Here is a 25,890-nt window from a genome sequence, read left to right as displayed (position 1 = left end):
TGGAGCAGGTTCAGGTACATTCTGGGGTCAACGCATGCTCAGTACTTGCCAACAGTGTGTAACAAAGACGTGACCATCGTGACCTCACTTTTCCATCCCATTCGCGTCAGTGTTACGACTTCAGCGTTTCCTCTTTCTATCAATAATATGCTCCGCCTCATTTTGTTACCGACACTCACCCTCCGTACTGTACTCTCTGTCGAATTAGTGTCTTTTATTATATTCTTCCTTCAACCAAGAGATAAAACCTCCACTTACACCATACTTGAGGCTGTGTCAATGAGACAATTTTAATCATCGACCCAAAACTCTTCTGCAGTTGAATGTGACCTTCGCTTGGGTGTGTGTGTGCAAAGGCCTAGTAAATAATGTTAATCACAAGAAAAAATATGAATATGAAATTGCCAAATTAGATGCTTGTTATATTCTAAAAAACAACTTTTACAAAAAAAAAAAAGATGTTAAAGATAGTCGTATTTTAATCTGTAACTGGATATGAGTAACCCGGATGTGAGTATGATAAAAACTGTTGTGAAATGTTGCACACGACGTGGAGTGCACGACGGAGCAGCTGCGAGCGAGCAACTGCTTTTACTTACACCGGAAACACTGAATGACGCACACCACCACCATCCCTGTCACTCACCAGTGCCTTGGGGGAGTTATCAACCCTGCCATTCACCATTCCCATGCCACTCACTGATAGACTGATCCATTGAGAGACTTTTTCTCCCACCTCCCGGTCTTCTCACATAAAAAAAAAACTTTGTTTACCAGGTAGTAGGTAGTAGGCAGCTATCAAACGGGAGGTACTACCATCTGGGAAGATATTGAAACCATAATGTATTATCTAATGGTAGACCCTGCTGCCATATGACATCACAAATTTTTCGACTAAGTCCCAGGTTGCTCATCTGACTTTCTGCCTCATTTACACACAATTGCAGGGTCTCAATTGTTTCTCTCACTTTGACAACACAACATACATATATTGTTTCTCACTACAGTATTTGTCTTTTTTTTGAGAATTATTTATGGTCCTTTATTATTATTAATATTATTATTATTATTATTATTATTATTATTATTATTATCATTATTATTATTATTATTATTATTATAATTATTATTATTATTATTATATTTTCGCCCACCAGGTCAGTGACCTGTGCCCGGATGGGCTAATCCTCATAAAAAAAAAAGTGATGTTCCTCCTAGTGTGTCCGTAATACACGTGATGTGCCTCCTAGCTAGTGTGTCCGTAATGTTATTCACATGAAATGTGCCCCAGTGAGTGGGTTATTGAGAAGTGATAAAACCAGTAATGATGTCGGGGGAGACTCTTGAGTACTATCTGAGGTGACTACTACTGTACTGTACTCTAGATATAAGGGCCACTTCACCTCCCTCCTGGCTGAGGTTTGTGGCGCCCACCTCCCTACTGTCAGCCACTTCTCTGGCGCCTCTAACTTACTTGAGGTCGTGTGTCAGCTTGGTGAAGGGTGAGCGTGTGTGTGAGGGTGGTGGAGGGTGCGTGTGTGTGTGAGGGTGGTGGAGGGTGTGTGTGTGTGTCAGGCTGGTGGAGGGTGTGTGTGTGTGTGAGGGTGGTGGAGGGTGTGTGTGTGTGTGAGGGTGGTGGAGGGTGTGTGTGTGTGTCAGGCTGGTGGAGGGTGTGTGTGTGTGTGTGTGACATTTCTTGCCCATTTTATTCTGGAATAATAATAATCATCATCATCATCATCATTATTATTATTATTATTATTATTATTATTATTATTATTATTATTATTGTTATTATTATTATTATTATTATTATTATTATTATTATTATTATTGTTATTATTATTATTATTATTATTATTATTATTATTATTATTATTATTATTATTATTATTATTATTACTATTATATTTTCGCCCCCAGGTCCAGATGTGGGTCATTGACCTGTGGTTAAACAGTAAGGCAACTTGACTAAGGATGGCCGACATAAACTGTCAGGTGCTTATTTCCAAGAGGGCGTTTTGCTTTACTTTTACTTTTATCCTCTTCACCACTGATCGGCTCGTTAGCCGCTTGGGTGATCGGTCACGTCTCTGTACGCACTGTTGGCAAGTACTGGGCATGCAGCGGCTCCTGAATGTACCCGAACCTGCTCCAGTGTTGGTCAAGTCTTGTCTTGAAGGAGCTCACACTCGGTGCCGTCACAACACTTTCTGGTAGATTGTTCCAAGAGTTCACAACTCTCACTCCGAAAAAGTTTGCCCTCACAGTTCTCTGGACTTGCGGCTTCTTCAATCTTGAGCGTCCGCCAGCTCCAAGTAAGGACACTCGACTGAGTATTGCCCCTTGAGATGCTTATAAACCTCAATTAGATCGCCCCTTGCCCGTCTGTAGTATAAGCTAGGCAAGTTCAGGAGCTACAATCTCTCAGGGTAGTTGAGGTGCCGAAGTGCAGGCACCAGTCTGGTGGCCCTCCTTTGAACATTTTCAACCAACTGACAGTCCCTAGCATATCTCGGGGACCAGAAGGGGTGACAGTACTCCAGATGGGGAATCACTTCACTCTTGAAGATCGTTACGAGGGACGGACCGTATAGATATCTGAACGACCTTCTTATAAGACCCAACAATTTATTTACCTAATTTGCCTTCTTCTTGCAATGGCCCGAGAACTTCAGCTCATTGTCAACATACACACCTAGGTCCTTCTCACACACAGTCTCAACTAGTGCAGTTTCTTCATCCCGATGGGACATATGATACGCCTCCTTACCGTTGGTACGCCCCAGGTGCATCCTCTTACACTTCGTGACATTGAATCTCAGCAGCCATTTCTTCGACCATTCTTGGAGTTCACAGAGATCCTTCTGCAGCCCTTCACAGTCTGCATAGTTCTTGATTTTCCGAAATAACTTGGTGTCATCGGCAAACATTTTTACGGAGTGTACTACGTCAGGCATGTCATTTATAAAACAAACAAACAACAGTGGGCCCAATACACTGCCCTGTGGTACCCCGCTTGTGACAGGTACGGGTTATGATTTCGTGCCATTAATCACCACACACTGCTTGCGGTCATGTAGAAAGTCTTCTATCCACGCTAGGACATTTCCCCGAATTCCGTACCCTTCCAGTTTCATTTTCAGCCTTTCGTGGGGTACACTGTCGAAAGCCTTAGTAAAATCTAGGGATATATTGTCGATAGTACCATGCTGAATATCATAACTAGTAAAGTGACCCATTTGATCGATAAATACATACCCAAGACCAAACCCAGTGCTTCTAGAAATACAAGAGGATCCTTACACATGAACCATGCGGCGGTAGACAAAGTTAAGAAGAAAACCCAGAAATTCAAGACGTGGGTTGGGTTAAACGATGAGCAGGACAGAAGGATGTATGCAAGAGCCAGAAACCAAGCAAAGGCAGAGTGTAGAAGGGCTGAAAAGGAGTTCCAGAGGCTAATTGCAAGAGAGGTCAAGTCAAACCCAAAGGCGTTTTACCGCTATGCAAAGTCGAAATTAAAAACAAAAAGTAGGAGTATCAGACCTGAGGCTTGAAGATGGTAGTTACGCAGATTCTGACCAGTATAAAGCTGAGGTATTAAACAGCTTCTTTTCCTCGGTGTTCACAAGAGAGGATGCAACTAACCTTCCTGCGTTTGAGGACAGACGGTTCGACACAGCACTGACTCACATTGTGTTCACAGAAGAGGGTATTAGAAATAAACTGTCAAAGCTAAATGTCCATAAGAGTCCAGGCCCTGACATGGTGCATCCTAGAGTGCTAAGAGAGTTGTGCAACGAGCTTCAGAAGCCCCTGAAGATCCTGTTCTGTAAATGCCTGGATGAACAAAAGGTCCCCAGTGATTGGAAATTAGCTCATGTGAGTCCTATCTTCAAGAAGGGCGATCGTCACTCCACGAACAACTATAGACCGGTGAGCCTGACCAGCATAATATGTAAGGTACTTGAGAGTATTATCAGAGATGCCGAGATGGAACATCTACTACGAAACAACCTTGCAAGGAATGTAATATGTTTTACTTAGGCCAGACAGGTAAAGATCTTGTAACTAGACTTAAACAACATAAATATAGTGTTAGGACAGGCCAGGAATCTAATGCTCTGTTAGTTCATTTGAGGGATAATAAGCATTGCATTGACTGGGATAATGCCTCCTCAATATTACCTTGTAATTCAATTGACAGTAGGAACATTTTAGAATCTAATCCCATTAAACATACCGAAGCAGTCAGCATGAATTTGAGTAATGGAATGTACAAACTGGACAATTTTGTAATTAAGAAGATTTGTAACCAGGTGAGAAGGTTGGGTCACCTTACCCTTTGACCTGACATCCGACCGTTGCGGTGCTTTTTAAAGATTAGTAGGGTCATTACCTAATACCTGACCATTGTGGACCTGATGTCACCCACCTCTGTATATATACACCTTGTTTTGTACTTCCCCTTAGTCTGTACTCACCCCTGAAGATGTGAATTACACGAAAGCGCTTGGGAACTTCGTGTTTTCTTTTTCAGCATATACCTGGATGACGCGCACCTACAGTGATTTACTGATATATATATATATATATATATATATATATATATATATATATATATATATATATATATATATATATATATATATATATATATATATATATATATATATATATATATATATATATATATATATATATATATATATATATATATATATATATATATGATAATATGTTACATAAATTTATTTGTCAGTGGCCCAAGGTTAAAAATGCTTTGAAAACCTTTGATCTAGATGTATGATAGTTATTTTGTGGGCCCCCTATTTTCTGACCTGACTTGTCTAGTCACGTCACCACCCTTCTCTTAAGCTCCTCTACGTGTGTTGGTGTGGGGATTAGTGGATGTCATCATTTTGACCTGACCTCATGTTTTTAGGTCACCCTGTATATTTAAGCCTCTCTCTGTCCATGTAATCCAGTTGCCTCTGAAGATGTCTTGAATAAAGACGAAAGCTAAGGTACTCCGTTGTTTCCATCTTCCCGTGTGATTTTATCAAGATATATCTATATATATATATATATATATATATATATATATATATATATATATATATATATATATATATATATATATATATATATATATATATATATATATATATATATATATAATTCCTTTGCGGCCCCTCGTGGACCGTGGAATACTTAATATTAGCAGTTATCCAATGACAATTTTTGAAGTAAATTTAGCATACAAATAAATTACATAAATTAATGTAAGATTGTCAAAATTTTGACAAATTTACCACAATTTACTCAAACGATATTCAACGTACGGTATTTAATCCGGTAAATATATTTTACTAATGTTATTTTTACCAACGCTGTCCTAACGCCTTAGCCGTACTACAGGTGGCTCCTTTTGTTTGAATTATGGATAGTGAACTTAAGCCAATTCTCCATGTTGAGATACTTAGAAAGAGAAGAAGGTAAGTAATGGGTAACTTGCAGAGCCAAGATAAGAAAACATTCCAAATGAAACTGAAAAATGTCTTATATCTCGACAAAACCAGAGGGAAAGTGGACGGCATGAGTTGCTCACCCTTACATACAAACTTTAGTAGAGGCTAGTGATGGGCGTTACCCGTGATTTTGTTTCAATAAGAGGAGATGGTTAGCACCCAAAGGCATTTTTATATATTTTTATATATTTCATTTGTAATTTTCGCTACTTATCAGCTTACTGATGGTAGCTCTTTGGGCAGTCTATCCAGTGTTAGTACAGGAGGGGACCGGGGACCCTGTGATGCTTGGTAGGGTCACATTGGATAACACCCTTCTCAGGGTCCGACTAATTACCCAAATGTAGCCGCAATGAAGTCAAATAATGGTCCTACATGAATAAATCGGACTGCCAATCACGAAGTCAGAAAAAATTGGTAAACTTAATTTAATCTGAGTTAATAGATCAAGTGCATGTACCTAACCTAATCTAACCTAACCTCGACTAATATTTGGTGTCACGAAGTCAGAAAAAATTGGTAAACTTAATTTAATCTGAGTTAATAGATCAAGTGCATGTACCTAACCTAACTTAGTGCATGTACCTAACCTAACCTAACACAACACAACTCAGATTAAATTAAGTTTAACAATTTTTTGTGACTTTGTGACACCAAATACTAGTCGAGAAGTGATTACCAGTCCGATTTATTCATGTAGGACCATTATTTGACTTCATTGCGGCTACATTTTGCTACATTTGGGTAATTAGTCGGACTGCCAACACCACAGTTTTTGTTTGGAAGATAGTAACTAATAAAAGTAATATTTACGGTAAAGGTGTAGATAACTGCTACCACCAGAAGTTGTTTGTTGATTTTCTTTATTTTGTTTGGTGATTTTAAGTATATTAAAAGAAACGACAACTTTCTATTATGATTTTAAGTATTAATTTTTTATTTACTCTGTCCCGTTTCACAATTCTCCTCCCGGCGCTGTTTACCTGTGTTCCTATAAATGTTGGTGAATGCTTCCACGAATTCCTCCTCACCATTGCTGATGTATTTCAACCTCAATATTAAGTTCTTTAACATAAATTAACACGGTAGTGAGTGCATAGAACCTAATAGAACCTGACCTAACATACCCAACATGTTAGGCAAGGTTCTATTAGGTTCTATGCATTGTCATTTCTATTTTTGTGTTTAAAATCATGATATGGTGCACCTCCAACTCGGTCCACATCCAACTCGGCCAATCAAATACCAACTCGGACCATCTCGGATAACCAACCTTTAACTAAAACATTCTACCGTATGTTAGTGAAAACTCTTAAAAAATTAATTAAAAAATTAAAAATGTTACATTGGACTGACTTATGACCAGCTTGGCAGTCTTGGGAGAGGGTCTTTAGCCTTGTCTGGAGGTTCTTGTAAACTCTTTTCTGGCACTTCCTGGTATTGATATTGAAACAGTTTATTTTGCCAAAAGAACACAGATACAGAGTCGATTCTTTGATAATTTGAGATGATACAACAGCACGGTCGTTGAGAGAAGGGGTATCGCGTTTGATGATAGATTACATGACCTCACGTGGGGTGACCTAACACAATGTACCCACAGAGAGCGACCTCATTTTACCTGGAGACCTGACAACGACACCCAATGCTTGTCAAGTCACAAAGTCACCGACTAACCTGAGTGTGACATGACTATCAAAGGACTGCACTATATATTGTCAATATGTAAAATAAATTTCAGAATGACCAATAATTGTACTGTAAAAACGTAAAAATAATTTATGTTCAAGAGAGCCACAAGCAAGATGTTACCTCCACTGACCAGAGATACAAACTGATGCTTTGCTGGGTGATTCAAGTGGCTGATTGGCACACCAAAAACTAGTTTCCTGTACTGCAATTATGTTAAATAAGTGTTAAAATGACTAAAAATTTTAATATAAATCTTGGAAAATTATTGAATAGTACAACCTTCTTGATATTTACTCAAATGGGAACGAATTTAAACCCTAGAACCGATTACTGTATTGGCTGACTAATATTCCAGATGGTGAGCAAGCGAAAACATGTTGACATGATTTCGTAAAAATTTTGTTAACCGAATTTTTTTCGTTAACCGAATAGAAGATTCTTATGGAAGGTAATTCGTTAACCAAGGCTCGTTAACCGAAATCATTGTTTCTATGGGTTTTTGGGTCATTGATTCCAGCTCACCGAAAATTGCCTAAATTCAACAAAAAAGGTAGAAAAGTACACTTACTTTGAGGTGTGTATGTAGAAGGCTCCTGGATAATGATGGGAATTAGAATGGGGGTGGAGGAGAAGGGAGAAGAGAAGGCATTGGGGTGGAAGAGAAGTCACCCCATGGCGCCATTTCACCCATAAAATTTTAGTTCTCTTGGTGTAATTCAAGATTATTTTCTTTAAATCAACACTGCACTGCATTATATATTGTCAATATGGAAAATAAATTTCAAAATGACCAATAATTTCCTTGGAAACACTGAAAAAAGCATTTAGTTGAAGAGAGTCTCAAGCAAGGTGTTACCTCCACTGTAAAGACAGAGAGACTGGCACCTGTTTGGTGTGTTGACAGGCTGGATGGCGCGCATAAAACTAGTTTCCTTACCTTCAATTTAATATTAAACTTTTAAAATTATTGAATAGTATAAATTTCTTGATATTTACTAAAATAGTAAGGAATTTAAGCCCTAGAACCGATTACTGTATTGGTGGACTAATACTACAGCTGGTGGACCGCCAAATGCAAGCGAAAACATGTTGAGGTCGGCTCGTAAGAAACTCGTTAATCGAGGGATTGCTCTTTAACCGAAGTTAAGAATCTTATGGAAGGTAACTCGTTAACCGAGGGACCACTGTATATGATCGGATTATAAAGGGGGTACAGTGGGCACAGTGTCCAGTTAGGGCTCCGATTAGTGACGTGTCACTATCCAGCAATCACTATGGAAGCATATACTAAGTGTAAAGGTGGTTGTATGAATATCAATATAGCGAATGTACAAAAACTGATTGATGTAATTAAAAAATAAGGATTTGATTTTTACATATACCTGTACTGTATATGTATGTAACAGGTACGTATATGTGTATTTATATATTTTGTGTTCATTAAACAACATTAATTTAAACATTGTGTTTTCCCTTTGTCTTATTATTGGACGTGTTCATTGTGAATTTAAAAATGCTTAAAATTCACTGTGTTTTATAGTGGACACTCGTAGTTTTGGAAAATGTGTTAAAAAGTGGTTATTTCTAAATTAAACCTAACCTTAGTTGAAACGAAAAAAAGTGGCAGAAGCAGTGTTAGAAGACCTCACCAACCTAACCAAAAAAACCTACCTAACTTCCAAGCCATGAGCCCCCCCCCGGCATATTTAACAGAAAGAACTTACTATGATATACGGTAGTGTGGTTTTAAATTTTATGTGGACGTGAGAGCAGCCTCCTGACATACACTGGTGTCAATCGGAAATGATTGGCTGTGTATTGCCGTATCACCGCCGAGAAAGACAAAGTACAGTACATAGTGCACACCCAGTCGCTAATCATCTACCAAAGGAAGCAATTTAAAAAACTTCTTTTTATATCAGTACTCACTAATGAAAATATAGCAAGAATATAAACATCAAAATAAATAACACGTCAACGGGTTAGTCATTAATATTAGCCCTCTTTTCTTCTATGACGCTTCCCTCGCAAATGAATTGACCTAACCTGCTAACTGGGTGCTACGTTTTCCCCTCCCTTCCCCTGTAAATCGTTTGTGAGGGAAACATCATTGAAGAAGTGTCTTAGAATTGTCTAGACTACTGATTCCATTAGTTAAATTCCTTAGATTCCCCAGATGGCCGAAATTAAAATAATACTTATCCTAATAAAAATTACTATATATAAAAACTTTTTCCTTTGAATTCAAGTATTTTCCTATGGTAAAATTGCATTGGTAATGTCTGACTGAACAGCACTTCCACCATAAGAACATAAGGAGTCTGCAATAGGCCGGTTGGCCTGTGCATGGCAGCTCCTGTCGAGAGTTACTACCACACTATCATGCATGAATCTATCCAGCCTCCCTTTGAAACTTTCCAGCGTTCCAGCACTTACTACAAAGTTGCTAAGCTTGTTCCACTCGTCCACCACCCTATTTGTAAACCAGTTCCTTCCTATCTCCCTCCTAAACCTAAACTTATCCAACTTGAATCCGTTGTTCCGAGTCCTATCCTGCTCGGATATTATAAGAACTTTATCTATATCACCTTTATTGATTCCTTTCACCCACTTGAATACTTCTATCATATCTCCCCGCACTCTTCGTCTTTCTAGGGAATGCAAGTCTAGTTTCTTTAACCTATCCTGATATGGAAGGTTTCTAAGTCCCGGAATCATTTTCGTCATAAGGGGTTGTTCGATTTCATAAATTTTTTTCACAGATGTTCTCATAATACAGGGTAGTAAATATTTTAAAAGAGGCGACATTTACTAGAGACTAAGAGAACCAACCAAAGAAACCTACCTAACCTTACCTATGCCCCCAGACCCCTTCCATATTAAACAGAAAGTACCTAATTTGATATCTGGTTGAAGCGTCATGGTTTAATTTAATGTTTTTAGTGGACATTATAATACACTCAGACCGAGCGGGTCGGTTGTAAACAAATAGACGAAACGCGGTGGTGGCAGATTTTTCGGAGGAGCATTTACGGTAATAATTAAATTCGTCATCTATAAAGCACGTAGGGTGGTCCAAATTATAGGGTGAAAATTTTAAAATTGTCTGAACCAAGCGAGCACATGATGCCCTTGTTGCACTTAATGTACACGAGTGAAGCTTTGTATGAAATCTGAAGAAAATTGGACGATGTTTAGGGGTCCCGCAAAACGTTTAGTTATTTTAGTCTCATAAAAATTCTAGTTTACCTCCTGGACGATTACAAGGGACTCATTGTCTTGTCATACACCTTGGGGGAAATTCCAGAGGCAGGTGTGAAGATCAGGGCACCTGGGGCTTTCCACCAAGCCAGATAGATGGCAAAGGCCATTTATGCTCTTAATATCTTCCTCTTCAGAGAGCAGTTCACCCTCACTGCTCACGAAATGTGTGCGGTGCGGAATCTCAGCCTTTTCATTTCTCTGTTCTACACCAGGTACTGGCATCAAGCAACGATCGCATGATACCCCCAAATATGACTTGGATTTCATGAAGGTTCTTGAGAGTTGAATTCTTAATCGTCAGCTGGCAAACACTGCCCTCACAGCCTTCAAATGCCACCTGTGGTATGTGTCTGAGGAACTGATCGGTCTTGCATTCTTCGATGACCGGATTGGAGAAGAGGAGAAAGTTGCAATGGTGGAAAATATCACGAAGAGAGAGCTGAAGGGACTGAAGAGACTTGATGATAAGAGATTCTCTCCTCAAACACCACTTTCTGACTTCATGACTGCCAAGACCAAGAACATCTTTGACCTCATTCTCCCGAATGGTCATCAGAAGTCAGATTCCTTCTTCGCCAAGCCGCCTTCTTGGAACGAAGATGAAGCCTACCAACAATTCATGGCCTCCGTTGCTTCACTGTAGATTGTGAACGACAGCGACGAAAGGGGTATTGCTCTGATCACACAATTCAACTCATCCATCACCAAGAATGAGACCCAGAAGCACGTCAAAAGCTGTCTTCCTAAAATAAATTTACAATTTACAGACAACGATGCCTTTCCTTTTCCGTGAGCTAATTTGAAATAATTGTGTAAATTTATGTGATGAGCGGGAAATTGAAGTTTTGCGGGACCCCTGAATATTGAGATAAGGAACTGAAATTTTGCCTGAAGACATGTTTGGGGTAAAGGTATTAGGGCGACATGTGTCTAAATTAAAATTCCAACTTTTAATTTTTGGGCTGTGTTTTACCCCTCAATTTCCCTCATCCTTCATGCACTGCCCTCTACAGGTGATTCATGATCATAGAGAAAACGAAAAAATAAAAATAAATAAAAAGTTGTCGCCTATTTGAAAATTCATATTATAATGATAAAAACATTGTGGAAAAAATAATAAAATTAAACAACTCCTTCTGGTGGTAGTGCTGTTCTCAGAAATTACCATTGCATTTGTTTATCTGAAGGTGTTTGATGTGTTTTCAATAAATTTAACCCTCATTACCATTTTCTAATTTTTATTGCATATCACAGTTCTGAGATATGCCCCCCTCTCATCACCTCAGAATCTAGTGATTTGTAATAGAAATAAAGATTAAATTGGTTCAAAACACATCCAAATCCATTGGAAATATAGTTTTGATGTTCTAACAATGTTGGGATATACATGGGGAACCTGAGGGTTGAAGGGGGAACTTAAAAATGAAGAAATACAGTGGAAAGTCAATTTAAACTTAAAAATGAAGAAATACAGTGGAAAGTCAATTTAAAGCGATTCAATTTAAGATTATTGATTTAAAGCGACACCCACAATTAAGGACAATGTTTTAATTTAAAGCGAATCTTTCCTATTTTGCATGAGTCAATCTGGCGCTTCATATTTTAGAATTTGCGTCTGATGTTTCTCTGGGCACGCTACACTGTCCTAAAGGCAAAGCTATACTGTACATTTACTCAGAATAATGTACTAAATGATTACTAAAAGTTTTGTCTAGTGCAAACTATTACATGATTATATTAAAATTTATCACTCTTATAAGAATTCCTGCAGTGTAAATTATATTCTCCCCGGTCACTTCTGTGACATTTTATAAAAAAAGAAAAAAATCTCAATCTAAGGAGATAAATAAGCAAATAAATACTTCACTAGACCTTCAGCACCAACTTTCAAACATGTCACTGTCACCTCCCTTCCCTCCCTTAACACCCCCCCTTAACACCCCCCCCCTCCCAGCCAGGGATTATAGGCTTACAGTTTTTATCTTGTATAATATTTCAGACTAAAGTTAGGAGAATATAATTTGCATTGCTGGAATCCTTGCTAGACAGCGAATAATTTTAATATAAACGTCATATATTTTGCACAAGAGATAAAATTAGCTCTTTGTAATATAAATAATTAGAACATGTCAGTTCAGTGACATTTTATAAGAGAAAAAACTTAGTCACTCTTAAGGACAGATAAATAAATAAGCACTAGACCTTGGCATCAACTGTCAAACATATCACTACACCACTCCCCCCCCCCTCTCCTCCTGCCCCATCCTCCCATCAGCTGATCACTAGTAATCAGACCATTTCAAGTCCCATAATTTTAGCTGTGTTGATTTACGAGTGTTTGTTTTAACATAGTACTACAAAAAACAATGTTTTGTTTATTCTAGGAGATGGGCTGAGGTGCATCTGGGTAGACTCTCAGTCTTTTTAATATTTTGTGCTTCTCTCAAGTACCAAACTAAATTATTCCATTGAAACAACACTTCGATTTAGTGCGAATTCGGTTTAAAGTGACCTCTCTTGGAACGTATCTCGTATTATATCGACGTTCTACTCTACAGTACCTGTAAATGATAATTTTGCTGTGCTTGAGGGTCAGTTCACTTGCACAGTTAAGCAATAAGTACGGTTAGTGCCCCCATCACCACCACCAGGAGAAAATATTGATATAATGAGCTTCTAACACAACTACAGTCATCCCTTGGTTATTGCCCACTTGGTTATCGCGATTTTCGTTATCACGCCTCCATCAAAATCTGCACACCTGCTGTTATAGCGCATTTTTCAGGCCGAGAATTTAGTTATCACACAGTTGCCTGCAGGTGTATTGTTACCCTCTTGCTTCACCTACATCTATTGAGGATAAAATCTTTCACCTACAAATTGACAACACATTTGCTGGATGAAAATGGATGGAGGTAACAAAACTTGAAAGCAGTTGTACAAACACAAGAACTCACACATGCTGCTCATACTGACAGACTTGACACTCACTTACTTGACAAGTTTTACCAACCGTAAAGACAGTTGAAGCTTTCAACATCACTCACAGTGGATCTTGAATGTTCCAACTGTAATCAGACATATCTAAGTTGCCTCAACAATTGCAACCACAGTTGCAATTTCAAATTCTGTGTTATTACTAAGGAATAACGAAGTCTCGGGTGCACTCTAAGATTGAGAGAAAACGGAGGACTCAGGCGTCCTGAAGCCATGAGAAAACGGACTCCTCAGACGGGGGACTCAAATAAAGAAAGCATAGCTACATGTTTTTTGGACTATTGAGCGTAATATGAATCGTCTGATTTTACGTTAACTGACGTGTACGACCGTGGTCATTACAAAGCTTTCACCTCCCAAAGATTCATTTTATGCGGTATAGTCAACAAAACATTTCCAGTAATTACATAACCTTTCAAAACAAAACATACTGAAGTACTTGGTTAATTGTCAACAATACAGCTAACATACATTTTACAAAATTTTCCATACATAAAAATTTGCACATCAAAGAAATAAAGTTACAAAACTTCCAGACATGGGTAAATGAAATTAACAAAGCAATACTTATCATGGACACACAGAAGACCATAATCATATATCAATATTACAGAACATAATAATAAAAATAGGCTTTCCTCAACACCTTATTGTACCATTTTCATCACTTTGTAATAAACCTAGCCATGCCTATGTGTGTTTTTGATACTTACCATAACATTATCTATATCTTTAGTGGGTCTAAATGGTCGTAAAATGGGAAAATTGGGGTTGGGTCTTGGGTGCCTGGAACCAATTAGAATAAATCCCATAGGTTCTGTACTTTCGTTATTGCGTTTTTCGTTATCACGCACTCGGCGCGGTCCCAATTAGACGTGATAATCAAGGGATGACTGTACAGAGTGTGCCATAATCACCTGACGTTTTTTAAAATGAAATACCATTATAATGGAAAGTGAAAAGATTTATTAACATAGATACATTTCCATGTCCATGGAAAATTTATTTCAAGCTGTGGACAATGACCCTTAGTATGGAAGCGCCACCTTGTGGGTAGGCTGGTTTTTAAATTAAAAAAAACTGTCAGGTGTTTATGGTGCAGCCTGTACAGTAGAGGCGAGGGTTGTGAATCACCACCTTGTTTAGTGGCTAACTGTAATACCTTTCAGGCATATAACTCAATAAATGTCTGTCTGTCAGGGTTATGGCGTGTTGGTGTTAATGTCGTGGCTGGCTAGGATCATGTGAGCTGTGTGTCTGGGTCACATCTGCCCAGTTATCCTGCTTACAAATATTTATGGCACTTGGAATTTTGGTATTTATAATAAATACAAGCATATATTGTTTTCATGCTTGTATGTTTTAAAATACCAAAATTCAGTAGCTGCATCAAATTCCATAAATGGTTATGTTTAAGCAAAGTAAATTTCTCCAATCACAGTCCGTCAGCTGGACGCCGCTGCAAAGTTGCCACATTTTTTATTTTACTGATAGCTACCAAATAACTCAATAAAATACTTGTTGTGTTATTAAAAATTATCATACATTTTTCACATTGGTTTAACATGTTTTGTTTAATATTAAATGTACTGGAGGGAATATTGTCAAAGAACGTGGCATAGGGAGAGATTTATCTAGTCAAATCATACAATACAATATAATCTTACATAACTTGTAACTTATAAAATTATCATACAATACACAATACAGTAGTACAGTACAGTGTATAATACCTCCGTTAGCGGTAACTTTCCGATTGCCAGAATTGAAATTTGCTTGGAATTTTTCTGGAAATTTTCTCTCAATTCCGGGTTTGGGAACGATTTTCTGAGGTTAAAAATCACACATTTTCTGGAAATTTTGAAAAAAAAATCCGGAAACTCCAAATTTGTTCTGGTCTGGGAACAAATTCCGAGGATGAAATGTGTAATTCTGGAAAATTCTGAAAAAAAATAATACAAATCTGGAAACTCTCCAAATTTTTTTCCGGGTCTGTGAGCAAATTCCGAGGATGAAATAATGTAATTCTGGAAAGTTTCAAGAAAATTCCAAAAACTCTCCAAATTTTTTCTGGGTCTGGAAGAAAATTCTGATGAAGAAATAATGCCCAATTTCTGGAAAATTCCGAGAAACTTTTCCCAGTACATACCTGGAAAAATTCCAGGGATTGGGGGATTTTTTCTGGGTTTGAGATGGTTGTCTAGTTACCCGGAAATCTCTCCCTAGAAGTGCTCTGCATCAGTTGTTCCAGCTAACGGGGATATCACTTTTGTGCACTACAAGATGGAAGCAAGTAGCTTAGATCCATTACAACAATGGACAGTGAGATCCTGAGTGGTGTCTCTACCATCACTTCCACCCCTCACCCGCCAATTCCTGCATGCACCATAGTGGGAAATTTGAAAAATAATTATCTTCCAAACACGGTTAAGGGGTGTTTAATGCGGTTATATGGTAGTACGCACAGTACTATTGGTTTCAATTTATGAAGCACGGTAAAGCCCTGGCTTAGGTAAATGATTGGCAGTGAAATGATCGTCTAATATAGGGGTGTGCAAACTTTTTGCCTAGAGGGCCACAATAAAACATCTGATGCATGAACGGCCATATTGCTTTTAAAATTCAAAATTAGTGATAAATTTAAAGCCAAAAAGACAAAATTTTTATGCATTGTGTTTGTTGGCTATGAAAAGAGTTGTTAATGGGATGGTTGACTTTGTACTTGCTGCATGAAGTCTGCAGTGTCTGCCTGGATGGATGACATACCAACACGAAGGGTGTTTAGCAGGTACACATCAGTACCGTATTTTTCGGTTTAGAAGACGCTGCATCGCGGAAGAAGCACCCTGATTTTGGATATGAAATTCTAAATTTTTTTTTTTTTTTTTTTTGTGGGTATTAGCCCACCTGGGCACAGGTCACTGGCCCACATTGGGGCCTAGGGGGCGAAAATGTAATAATAATTATATTAAAGAACCATAAAGAAATACAAAAATGAAAAAAAAAATCAAGAGTGAGAAACAATATACGTATGTATGTTGTGTTGTCAAAGTAAGAGAAACAATTGAGACCCTGCAATTGTGTGTAAATGTGGCAGGAAGTCAGATCAGCAACCTGGGACTTGGTCACAATTTTCGTGATGCCATATGGCAGCAGGGTCTACCAATATCTTCCCAGGCAGTAGTACCGGTAATAGAGGACCTTTATTTTTTCATAGTGATATTCATTTTTGTCACAAGCTGGCAATATTTTTTGTGCATGACCAGAAAGTTGTGGATAATCTGCCCCCTTGGGTGTGGGGGCCACAGACAGGGTTCAAGGTAATTTCAGAAGTGGGCCACATTGAAAGGCTTCCAGGGATGCAGTTTGCATAGCCCTGGTGTAATGTATATTTTTGTTCAATCCAGAATGTGATGTCTAGCTTTATACCTAGGTATGTTAATGCTTAGCATTAACTCGCCAGGCCAACACACAGTTAATTAAAACATCTAATAATTACTTAAATACATAATGTTAGGAGGACATGTCGCTACCTGGCATTTAATTGCAATTCTCAAAACCCCCTCCTGCACCCTCCATCACTCGCACTGCCACCGTCATCTCTTGCCCTAGAGCGAGCAGTAAACAAATGTCAACTCTCGAGGGTTGGAGATGGGTGGAATGTCGACGTCGCATTCTGGACTATATCACAAAAGCTGGTTTTTAGAAAAAGCTGGCTTTTTTACCTTAAATGAACCTCTGCCAAATCTCCCGGGATGCCAATTGTTCTCGTCGGCTCTTAAACTATGAATTTGCTAATCTGGTCTTTGGAAACATGAAAATATCGTCAGAAGCTCAGTTTGAGGGTTTTATAACCATAAATATTGGCTTGGTTGTCTTTTGTTTTCAATTTTTTAAGCTTCACTTTCCTGGGGGGGGGGGTATAGCTTGTGCAAATCCCCCCCTTTTTTCCATGTATATGTTTTTTTCACCTCTTTTATGTACAGTATAAAGGATGAGATTCATATACAGTTACAGTGGGGTATGCTATAACGAACGGATCCTACTACGAATATTCCTATAACGAACGGTTTTACCTATAAAATTGAGAATGCTATAACGAACGCAACTCCTACAACGAACGCGGATGAATACCGGACTATTTCGCCTGGCGCATGAATATTGTTGTACCGCGACCCACAACAAGAGCGTCAGGCGCCATCTTTGTCTCATTGTGTAGCCAGTGCACCACTGTTATTGTTGAAATTTCGTCTTTTGATGTGGAAATTCGCGTTATTTGTATAACTATTTTGTTATACAAGTATACAATTGTAACAATGAGTCGTCCAAAGCGAGTGAGAAAGCTAATAACCCTTGAAACTAAGAAAGAAATTATAAAGAAACGTGAGAATGGAAGAAGCATTGCGAAACTTAGTGATGAATATGGGATGGCTAAATCGACTATATGTACGATTTTGAAGAATAAAGAGGAGTTAAAAACTGTGCAAGTGGCTAAGGGAATCTTTAGACTTAGCAAAGCAAGGTGTAATGTGATTGAAGAGATGGAAAATTTACTCTTAGTGTGGATAAAGAAGAAAGAAATGGCAGGTGGTAACATTAGTGAAGCTATAATTTGTGAGAAGGCTAAACAATTGTTTGAGGACCTTAAAGCCAAGACTCCCAGTGGAAGTGATAGTGATGTGCCAGTGTTTAGGGGTACCTGCATGCTGAATAACACTAAGGTATGATAAAGTACCGTATTTTTTACATTTTCCACAGAATTTTTTCAGTGTTAAGCGGTTGTATTTGGGGGCCTGGAACGGATTAATCCTATAACGAACGAATGCTATAACGAACGAGATTCTGGAACCAATTACGTTCGTTATGGCATACCCCACTGTAGTTGGATTCAAATCCCATAATATGGATTTGGATACATTTCCAATTTTTTGACAGTATCATTGGATTCTAAGTGAATTGATTGTTCCTATACAGTACTTACTGTTCTTCCCCAAGGGCAAGCTAACCATCTTGTTTTTGAAAAGCATAATTATGGCATCATGTTCGGTATCATATCGCAAGTTATCTGCTTGTGGAAGATCAAAACTCTGCAAGAGTTCATCTGTCAACATGGACTAGAGTAAAAGAAATAACTATTATAAGGTCAAAAACATTTCTTTGTGCGTGAGTGTTAGCGTGCTGAGCGGGAGCGCAGAGGTAGCATCCCAGCTGGGCTGATTTGCTATGGCAAGTGTTGAGGCCACGCTGCCAGCATCTTATACAAATGGCAGTTGTGTTAAACTTTCATTTTGCTTTTCCTTAATGGTTTTAGTTGCATATTTTCACCTAGATAGTATGTACAGTATTTTATTTGAAAAAAAATTTAGTGTGTTAGGTAGTACAATGTATATTACAGTACCGGTAGATGGGTACTATTTTCATTGGTTAGGTAGTTTTTTTTTGTGAATTGATATCATATTTTGGGGGTAAAATATTGGGGCTTTTCTTGTTGTTGGGGAGCCGAACCCTATTTTTCGCATTTGTTCTGTTTTTCGAGATATGAAAAGTCAGTTAATGAATTGTTTTCCCAGGAACCTAACCCATGAGTTAAGTGAGGGATACCTGTATCTGTATATGATAAGTTTACAGATTTACTCTTGGATTTTTAGTCTTATGGTTAATGCAGATTTTGGATTTCTACCACTTCAGTATTGTAAGCTCTAAAGTTCCAATATTATGTATACCCTACAGTACAGTACTGTATTACATTGAAGAATCATGTTCTGTACTTTACTATTTTAAGCATTGAAGCTATGGTAATACCCTTGGAGTTTCAAATCATAATCATGGTCCTCTTTGAATCATACAGTATTAGTCTTATAATTCTCATGTTGTCTCCTATAGGCACATAATGTGTTAGTATTCAGCAACAATAAGCAAGAAAGGGCTCAGGAGAAAAAGTTTAAAATTCAGAGTTGTATCTACAGTCCTCATTAAAAAGAAACACTAATGAAAACAATGTTTCAGTCCACATGACCAGAGATTCCTCATTGAGGAAGTTCATGGCCTCCTTCAGGAGATGAAAAATGTCAGCATAGACAGCATCGTGATGGATTTTGCTAAATCCTCACTTCATGAGCACATCATCCACATAAAAATATGTGAACTTGACTCTGCTTGTGACTTGAAGGTACAGTACTGCAGTTTATATTTTGCCTTGTTAAGAAAGTTTCCTGTAATGCTTTGAATTGTTTAAACAATTTCATCAGACTATTAGTTTGTCTTGGTCACTCGCAGAATGGTTTGGGTAACTTAGCCCTATATTTTTTCCCATTCATTCCACTGCATTTTGTAATGACTAACTACTATGCCAAAGATTTTCCTAAGCACATCTAAAAGTAAACCACATCCTGCAACATATATAGATCACAATCATCATCACCCCCACCACTACTTTACAGCCACTTTGCACACTGTAGTGGGCTAATTATGATTACCTGATGATACCTCTCCATGCTGCACAGCCTATTACAGCCTCTCTTGTCAGGTTCTAATCTCTGTAGTATCTTTCTTACAACTTCTCTCCATGTAATTTTTGGCCTGTACTTTGCCCTCCTCCCCTCCACATTCAAACCCATGTACCTCTTAACCCAGTTGGTCTCCTCCATTCTTTCCACATGTCCAGATCATCTTGGCTCACCTCTACACAAAATCTTGCTACTCAGCTGCCCTTTTAGTGCTAATCAGGATTTCCTATCTTTCAATGTCACATTACACATCTATCTCACCATTCTTAATTTAGGTTGCTTGAGCCTACATGTGTAATCTTCTTTAACTGCCCATGTTTCACTGCCATACATCATCACACTTCTTATGCCAGTTACATCTTTCCTTTCGTATAAAAAGCTCCCTACTTTTCTATTAGTTACTTCTGACTTGCAACTGAGCTAGCTTCAGCACCACCTCCAGCACTGATTATGTTAGCCTTGTAGCAGAACTCATTGATACAGTCCAAGGATATACTGTATCCCCAATGTTGAGTTCTTCCAGCTTTGCTAAGACTACATGATTGCCAGCACATACAACACACTTGACCCCTTCACTCTGGGCATGCCACTTTTAATATTGTGTTTGGTAAATGCCAGGGGATTTTATTCAGCACAGAGGGGAGCTTGTACACAAGGGGTTAAATTTTTAACATCTTGAAGTTTGCCGTTTTTGCCACTGCCTCTCTTGTGTACCCATCTTCCACACTCAGTGTGCATTATTGAGTTGCTGCTAACACCTTTCTTACAGACCAGACATGGCCACTTTCCAGTTTCTACCATGGGAGATTCACATATGCCACTATTTTTTTTTTTCGCCACATTCACTCTCATTCCCATAGACTTCGTTCCATCATTCTGATTCTTAAATGTCTTCACTATCTCTTCAATACTATCTGCCATCAACATTAAGTCATCAGTTCCCAGGGCAAACCAGTCATAAAATTTCATGCTAGTGCCTCTAGCACAATGATAAACAGAAGGTAGTTCAAGAAGGACCCTTGATGGACTGACCTGTACTTTCACCTCAAATTCTTCAATGAACTCGCCATTTATTCTCATGGTGGTTCTTAAACCTTCGTACAAAGCCATAACAATTGTTTTTATCTTTTTGGTCACCATCGTCTTGCCAAGATCAGCTGAGGCCTTCATATTTTTGTAATATTCCAGAGCTACCAATAGCTTTTTCATCCTTCATTTTATCAGTCATTTTCTTTACCCATTCTCTTTCAGTCCATGGACATAGGTCCTTTTACTGGTCCTCTGCTGCATTTAGGCTGCCCCTGTTTCATTCAGCAGACAATAGTTGTATGTTCTCCAAGTATCCTTGATTTCCTCATTACTAACAACCACAACCACATTTCTCTCACACTGCTGACCAGCATATTTGTTTCTACCCACTATGTACTGTATTTGCCTTGACATTCTGTATACTTCACCTCTTGCATCTGCACTCTTTAGTTTATCTGAGTCTTTCTCTTTAAATAACAAAAATTTTGTCACTTGCACTATTTAAGTCCATCATAAATAACAGATATAGGTGGTTTAGCTGCAGAGATTTCACAGGCAATTAATTACTTCCCCTTGGTCATAAAATAGGATTTCATATTTCAATCCATCATTTCTGTGTCATTTCAGCACATAGACATAGCTATGGTGCAGCCAGAGTATCATGTGTATCACCTAGAGTGTTATGGACCAGGTATTGAGGAGCTGGGTGAGGGAGAAGAAGATATTCCTGCAGCTACACATTGGATGTTGCCTTCAACTGAGTTTGAAGATATGTGGGAAAATCTCATATATGACACTCCAATTAAGGAACAGGTAAGAAATGCAGAGTTAAAGCTCTACAGTGAAATAGAGCAAGAGAGAATTGAAGATTTAAAAAAAAAAAAGTTACTTTGATATTATTAATCAAATCCATTGAATAATAATTGAAGTTTAGCGCTGCATATAGTACAGTAGTTCTTAGATGCACAAAATCTCTCAAATTTGTCTTTCCTCCCATTCCCTCACATAGCTCCTCAAGTTTGTTCGCACCACCCTTCTGTTTTCTGACAAAGGAATGAATAAGAACATTATCTCTTGGAACAAAGTGATTCTGTTGCATGGTCCACCTGGAACTGGTAAGAGTTTTTTATACATCTTTATCATCATTTTCTATTGTTATGAAGTAATATGTGAATTTATATTAGGTCATAGATAATTTGTTTCTTTACATTTTCAGGTGAAAGCAATTTATTTATTTATTTTTGTGCTCAGGATACTTTTCTCTTATTTTTATGTGTTTCCAGGGAAAACTTCACTGTGCAGAGCCTTGTCTCAAAAACTGAGTATCAGACTAGACTCGAGATATAAGTATGCTCAACTGGTTGAGATCAACTCTCATTCCCTCTTTTCAAAATGGTTTTCTGAGGTAAGAATCACATAAAGAAGAGTGTACCCTGTATTCTTTAGACTCACAGGAATTCCCAACCTTTTTTTCACTGTGGACCAGGGTGTATACTTCCATTAAATATATATATATATATATATATATATATATTGTACCCCTCTAGTCCGGCAACCTCGGGACCTGACCGGTGCCGGACCATGGAAATTCACCCTTTTCCTGGATAGATAGTGACTTGGCTTGGAAGCACTAGCACCACTTTCTCTACTTCATGGTTTCTTTGAAGACATATTGAAGGGTTAAATGTCGTACAGTAGTTTCTCAAATTTCTCTAGTTTTTAATTCGACGTTTTCTATTTGAACACACAAAAAAAACACATTTAAAAATTTTGACAGCAGAAACTCGAATTTCGACGGGTTTGAACGGCCCACCAACGTTCAGACGACATGCACAATCATGTAAACCGTCATTTCTCTTATGTATAAAAGATTCATTATTGTTTATTACTGAAAGTCTTTTTGATTGAATTAATGTTTGTGTGTGCAAAATGAGCAATACAATTAATTAATAATACGTAGAATATTAAAACACGAGGAAATGAGACAGCATTGTTTTCGTTGATTACAAAACCAGTGACTGACTGGTTCTACATATAAAACTGAAGAAAATAAGACCTTGGTTGTAACTGTAGTAAAATTAGTATGGTTGTTTTAAGTAATGTTATTTAATGTTAATAAATGGAACAATAGAAGTAGCTAACGATAATGGTAAAGAAAAAAAGAGAGATCACGTATGTAAGTGCTCACACGTGAAAACATATCGTCATTACTTTACATAAGAATATGAAAGCAACACTTATTTACTGTTCATATATATTTTAATTAATGTTTCTGAATTTGTTTTTATTGAATTAATGTTTGTGTGTGCAAAATTAACAATACAATTTATTAATAATACGTGGAATATTAAAACACACGAGGAGACGAGACGGCTGCCAGCATTGTTTTTGTTAAGCTTACAAAACCAGTGACTGATTGGTTCTACATATAAAACTGAAGAAAATAAGATCCTGATTGTAACTGTAGTAAAATTAATGTAAAAAATTAATATGGTTATTTGAAGTACCTACAATGTTATTTAATGTTAATAAATGGAACAATATAAGTAGCTAACCATTAATGGTAAAAAAAAAAGTGAGACTGCACGTATGTAAGTGCGCACATGTGAAAACATATCTTCATTACTCTACATAAGAATATGAAAGCAACACTTATTTACTGCTCATATATATTGAAGGGTTAAATGTTGTACTCTGTATAGACAAGCAGAGAGAGAGGGAGAGCAGCTGAACTGCCGGATGTAAACAAACCTTAATTTCCCGCCTTCATAATGTAAACAACGCCGTAGCGTCTCTTCACTCCGGGCTGGGATGCATTCGCTCTGGCGCAAATTCCATTTCGAATCCATAGAATATATTTATGTTTTCCTCTTCGGAGCTTACAAAAATACATATCCATATAAAAAATATTCTAAATCACAAAATAGTTATCTCTGAAGTTCCTCATACCACATATATATGCTGATAACCACAAAGGAAACAAGAAAACAAAAAAGCGTTTGGGAACTTCATGTTTTCTTGTTTCCTATGTGGTTATCAGCATATACATGGATCATGCGCACCTACAGTGATTTATTTGCATATATTGTACTTTGCATAGTACAGTGTTCATATATAGTTCAGTACAGTATATTGATCAACTTCAAGATTCATGAAAACTTTGTAATACCTTGTACTTTGCATAGTATATAGTACAGTACTGTATATTGATCTTTGTCATAAATTATTCTAATATATTTTTTGAATGCCCTGTTACAGTATTGTACAGTATAACAAAAATTTTACAGAGTGGCAAATTGGTGCAGAAGATGTTCACCAAAATTACAGAGCTAGCAGGTGATCCTCAGTCACTGGTGATTGTTCTTATTGATGAGGTGGAAAGTCTAACTCGTGCTCGTGAATCCTCATTAAATGGAGCAGATCCAAGTGATGCTGTTCGAGTTGTAAATGCTGTCCTTACTCAACTTGACCAGGTCAATAAGTAAGTACAGTACAGTTGATTCTAGCTATTTGCGAGAGTTAGGTTCCAGTGACCCTCTGTGAATAGAATTAGCTGCCATATTATTGTATGTTTGAGTCGCCCGTAAACACAATCATATTTGGTATTTCAGTATATTTTTTCTTAAATACACGTACAATGGTGAAAAATATTAATAAAAAAATGAAATCTACTTACAACAATATATATATATATATACAGTATATATATATATATATATATATATATATATATATATATATATATATATATATATATATATATATATATATATATATATATATATATATATATATATATATATATATATGTATATATATATATATATATATATATATATATATATATATATATATATATATATATATATATATATATATATATATATATATATATATATATATATATATATATATATATATATATATATATATATATATATATATATATATATATATATATATATATATATATATATATATATATAATTTTTTTCCAGGTACCCAAATGTCCTCATTGTTACTACCTCCAATATATCTGGTACAATTGACCTTGCCTTTGTGGATCGTGCAGATATAAAACAGTACATAGGCCTCCCCTCTCGAGCTGCAATCTACCAGATCTACTATTCGTGCATCAATGAAATGAAAAGAGTAAGCTTTCTGTATTTTATTTTTTAAATGCTTTAAGTTGTTTAAATTTCTTTAGAAGGTTCTAGGTTTTAATCTCGTCGGAAACTTTTCTGGGTAAGGAAACATCAGATATTTTTAAGACTATGGTTCTTTAATTTCACTTGACAAACTTTTGTGGCCAGCATTAGGATGGGTTTGTTGTTCATCATTCAGTTTTATTACTCCAGGTTAAAATTAGTGTTGGGTTATTAGTGTTTCAGGATCATGTTAGAAAGCTACCCAGACAGATACTGTATTCAGTTCAGTGACATCCCCGTTAGCTGCAATAATTGGTGCAGAGCTCCTCCAGGGATGAGAGAGTTCCAGGTAATGAGATGACTCTCAAACCCGGATTAAACCCACATTCTTGGATTTTTTCTGGATACTGGGCAGTTTCCGAAAATTGTGCATTATTTTATCCTTAGAATTTGTTCCCAGACCCATAACACAAAAATTTGGAGATTTACTGGGAATTTTCCAGAATTGCGCATTATTTCATCCTGGGAATTTGTTCACAGGCCTGGAAAAAATTGGAGCGAGTTTTTTTAATTTTCTCTGAATTTTACAGAATTACTCATTATTTCATTCTCAGAATTTGCTCCCAGGCTTGGGAAAAAAATGGAGAAAGTATCCAGAATTTTTCTTAGAATTTTCTAAAAATGTGCCTGATTATCAACCTTGAAATTTGCTTCTAGGCC

At 37.2% G+C, this 25,890-nt stretch overlaps 1 protein-coding gene across 4 annotated transcripts in view; it reads left to right on the top strand.

Moving 5' to 3' along the window:
- Window positions 1–5,404: 5,404 nt before the first annotated feature.
- LOC121872620 (pachytene checkpoint protein 2 homolog) overlaps window positions 5,405–25,890 on the top strand; it is a 40,914-nt gene continuing 20,428 nt past the window's right edge. For 3 of the 4 annotated variants that reach the window (XR_006090126.1, XM_042375517.1, XM_042375519.1), the window contains exons 1-7: window positions 5,405–5,501; window positions 19,494–19,656; window positions 21,650–21,835; window positions 22,032–22,137; window positions 22,306–22,427; window positions 24,310–24,503; window positions 25,021–25,174. Coding sequence is in view for 3 of the 4 variants with exons in the window: in XM_042375517.1 (XP_042231451.1) it covers window positions 5,446–5,501; window positions 19,494–19,656; window positions 21,650–21,835; window positions 22,032–22,137; window positions 22,306–22,427; window positions 24,310–24,503; window positions 25,021–25,174 (981 nt within the window). In the remaining variant the exon portion in view is untranslated. Of the gene's footprint in view, window positions 5,502–5,573; window positions 5,686–19,493; window positions 19,657–21,649; window positions 21,836–22,031; window positions 22,138–22,305; window positions 22,428–24,309; window positions 24,504–25,020; window positions 25,175–25,890 lie in introns of those variants that run through there. The other variant, XM_042375518.1, reaches the window with a different exon arrangement.

Source organism: Homarus americanus, unplaced genomic scaffold (assembly GCF_018991925.1).
Source record: "Homarus americanus isolate GMGI-L3 unplaced genomic scaffold, GMGI_Hamer_2.0 scaffold39155, whole genome shotgun sequence".
NCBI classification, from domain to species: domain Eukaryota; kingdom Metazoa; phylum Arthropoda; class Malacostraca; order Decapoda; family Nephropidae; genus Homarus; species Homarus americanus.
This window is presented reverse-complemented; position numbering and strand designations above follow the sequence as displayed.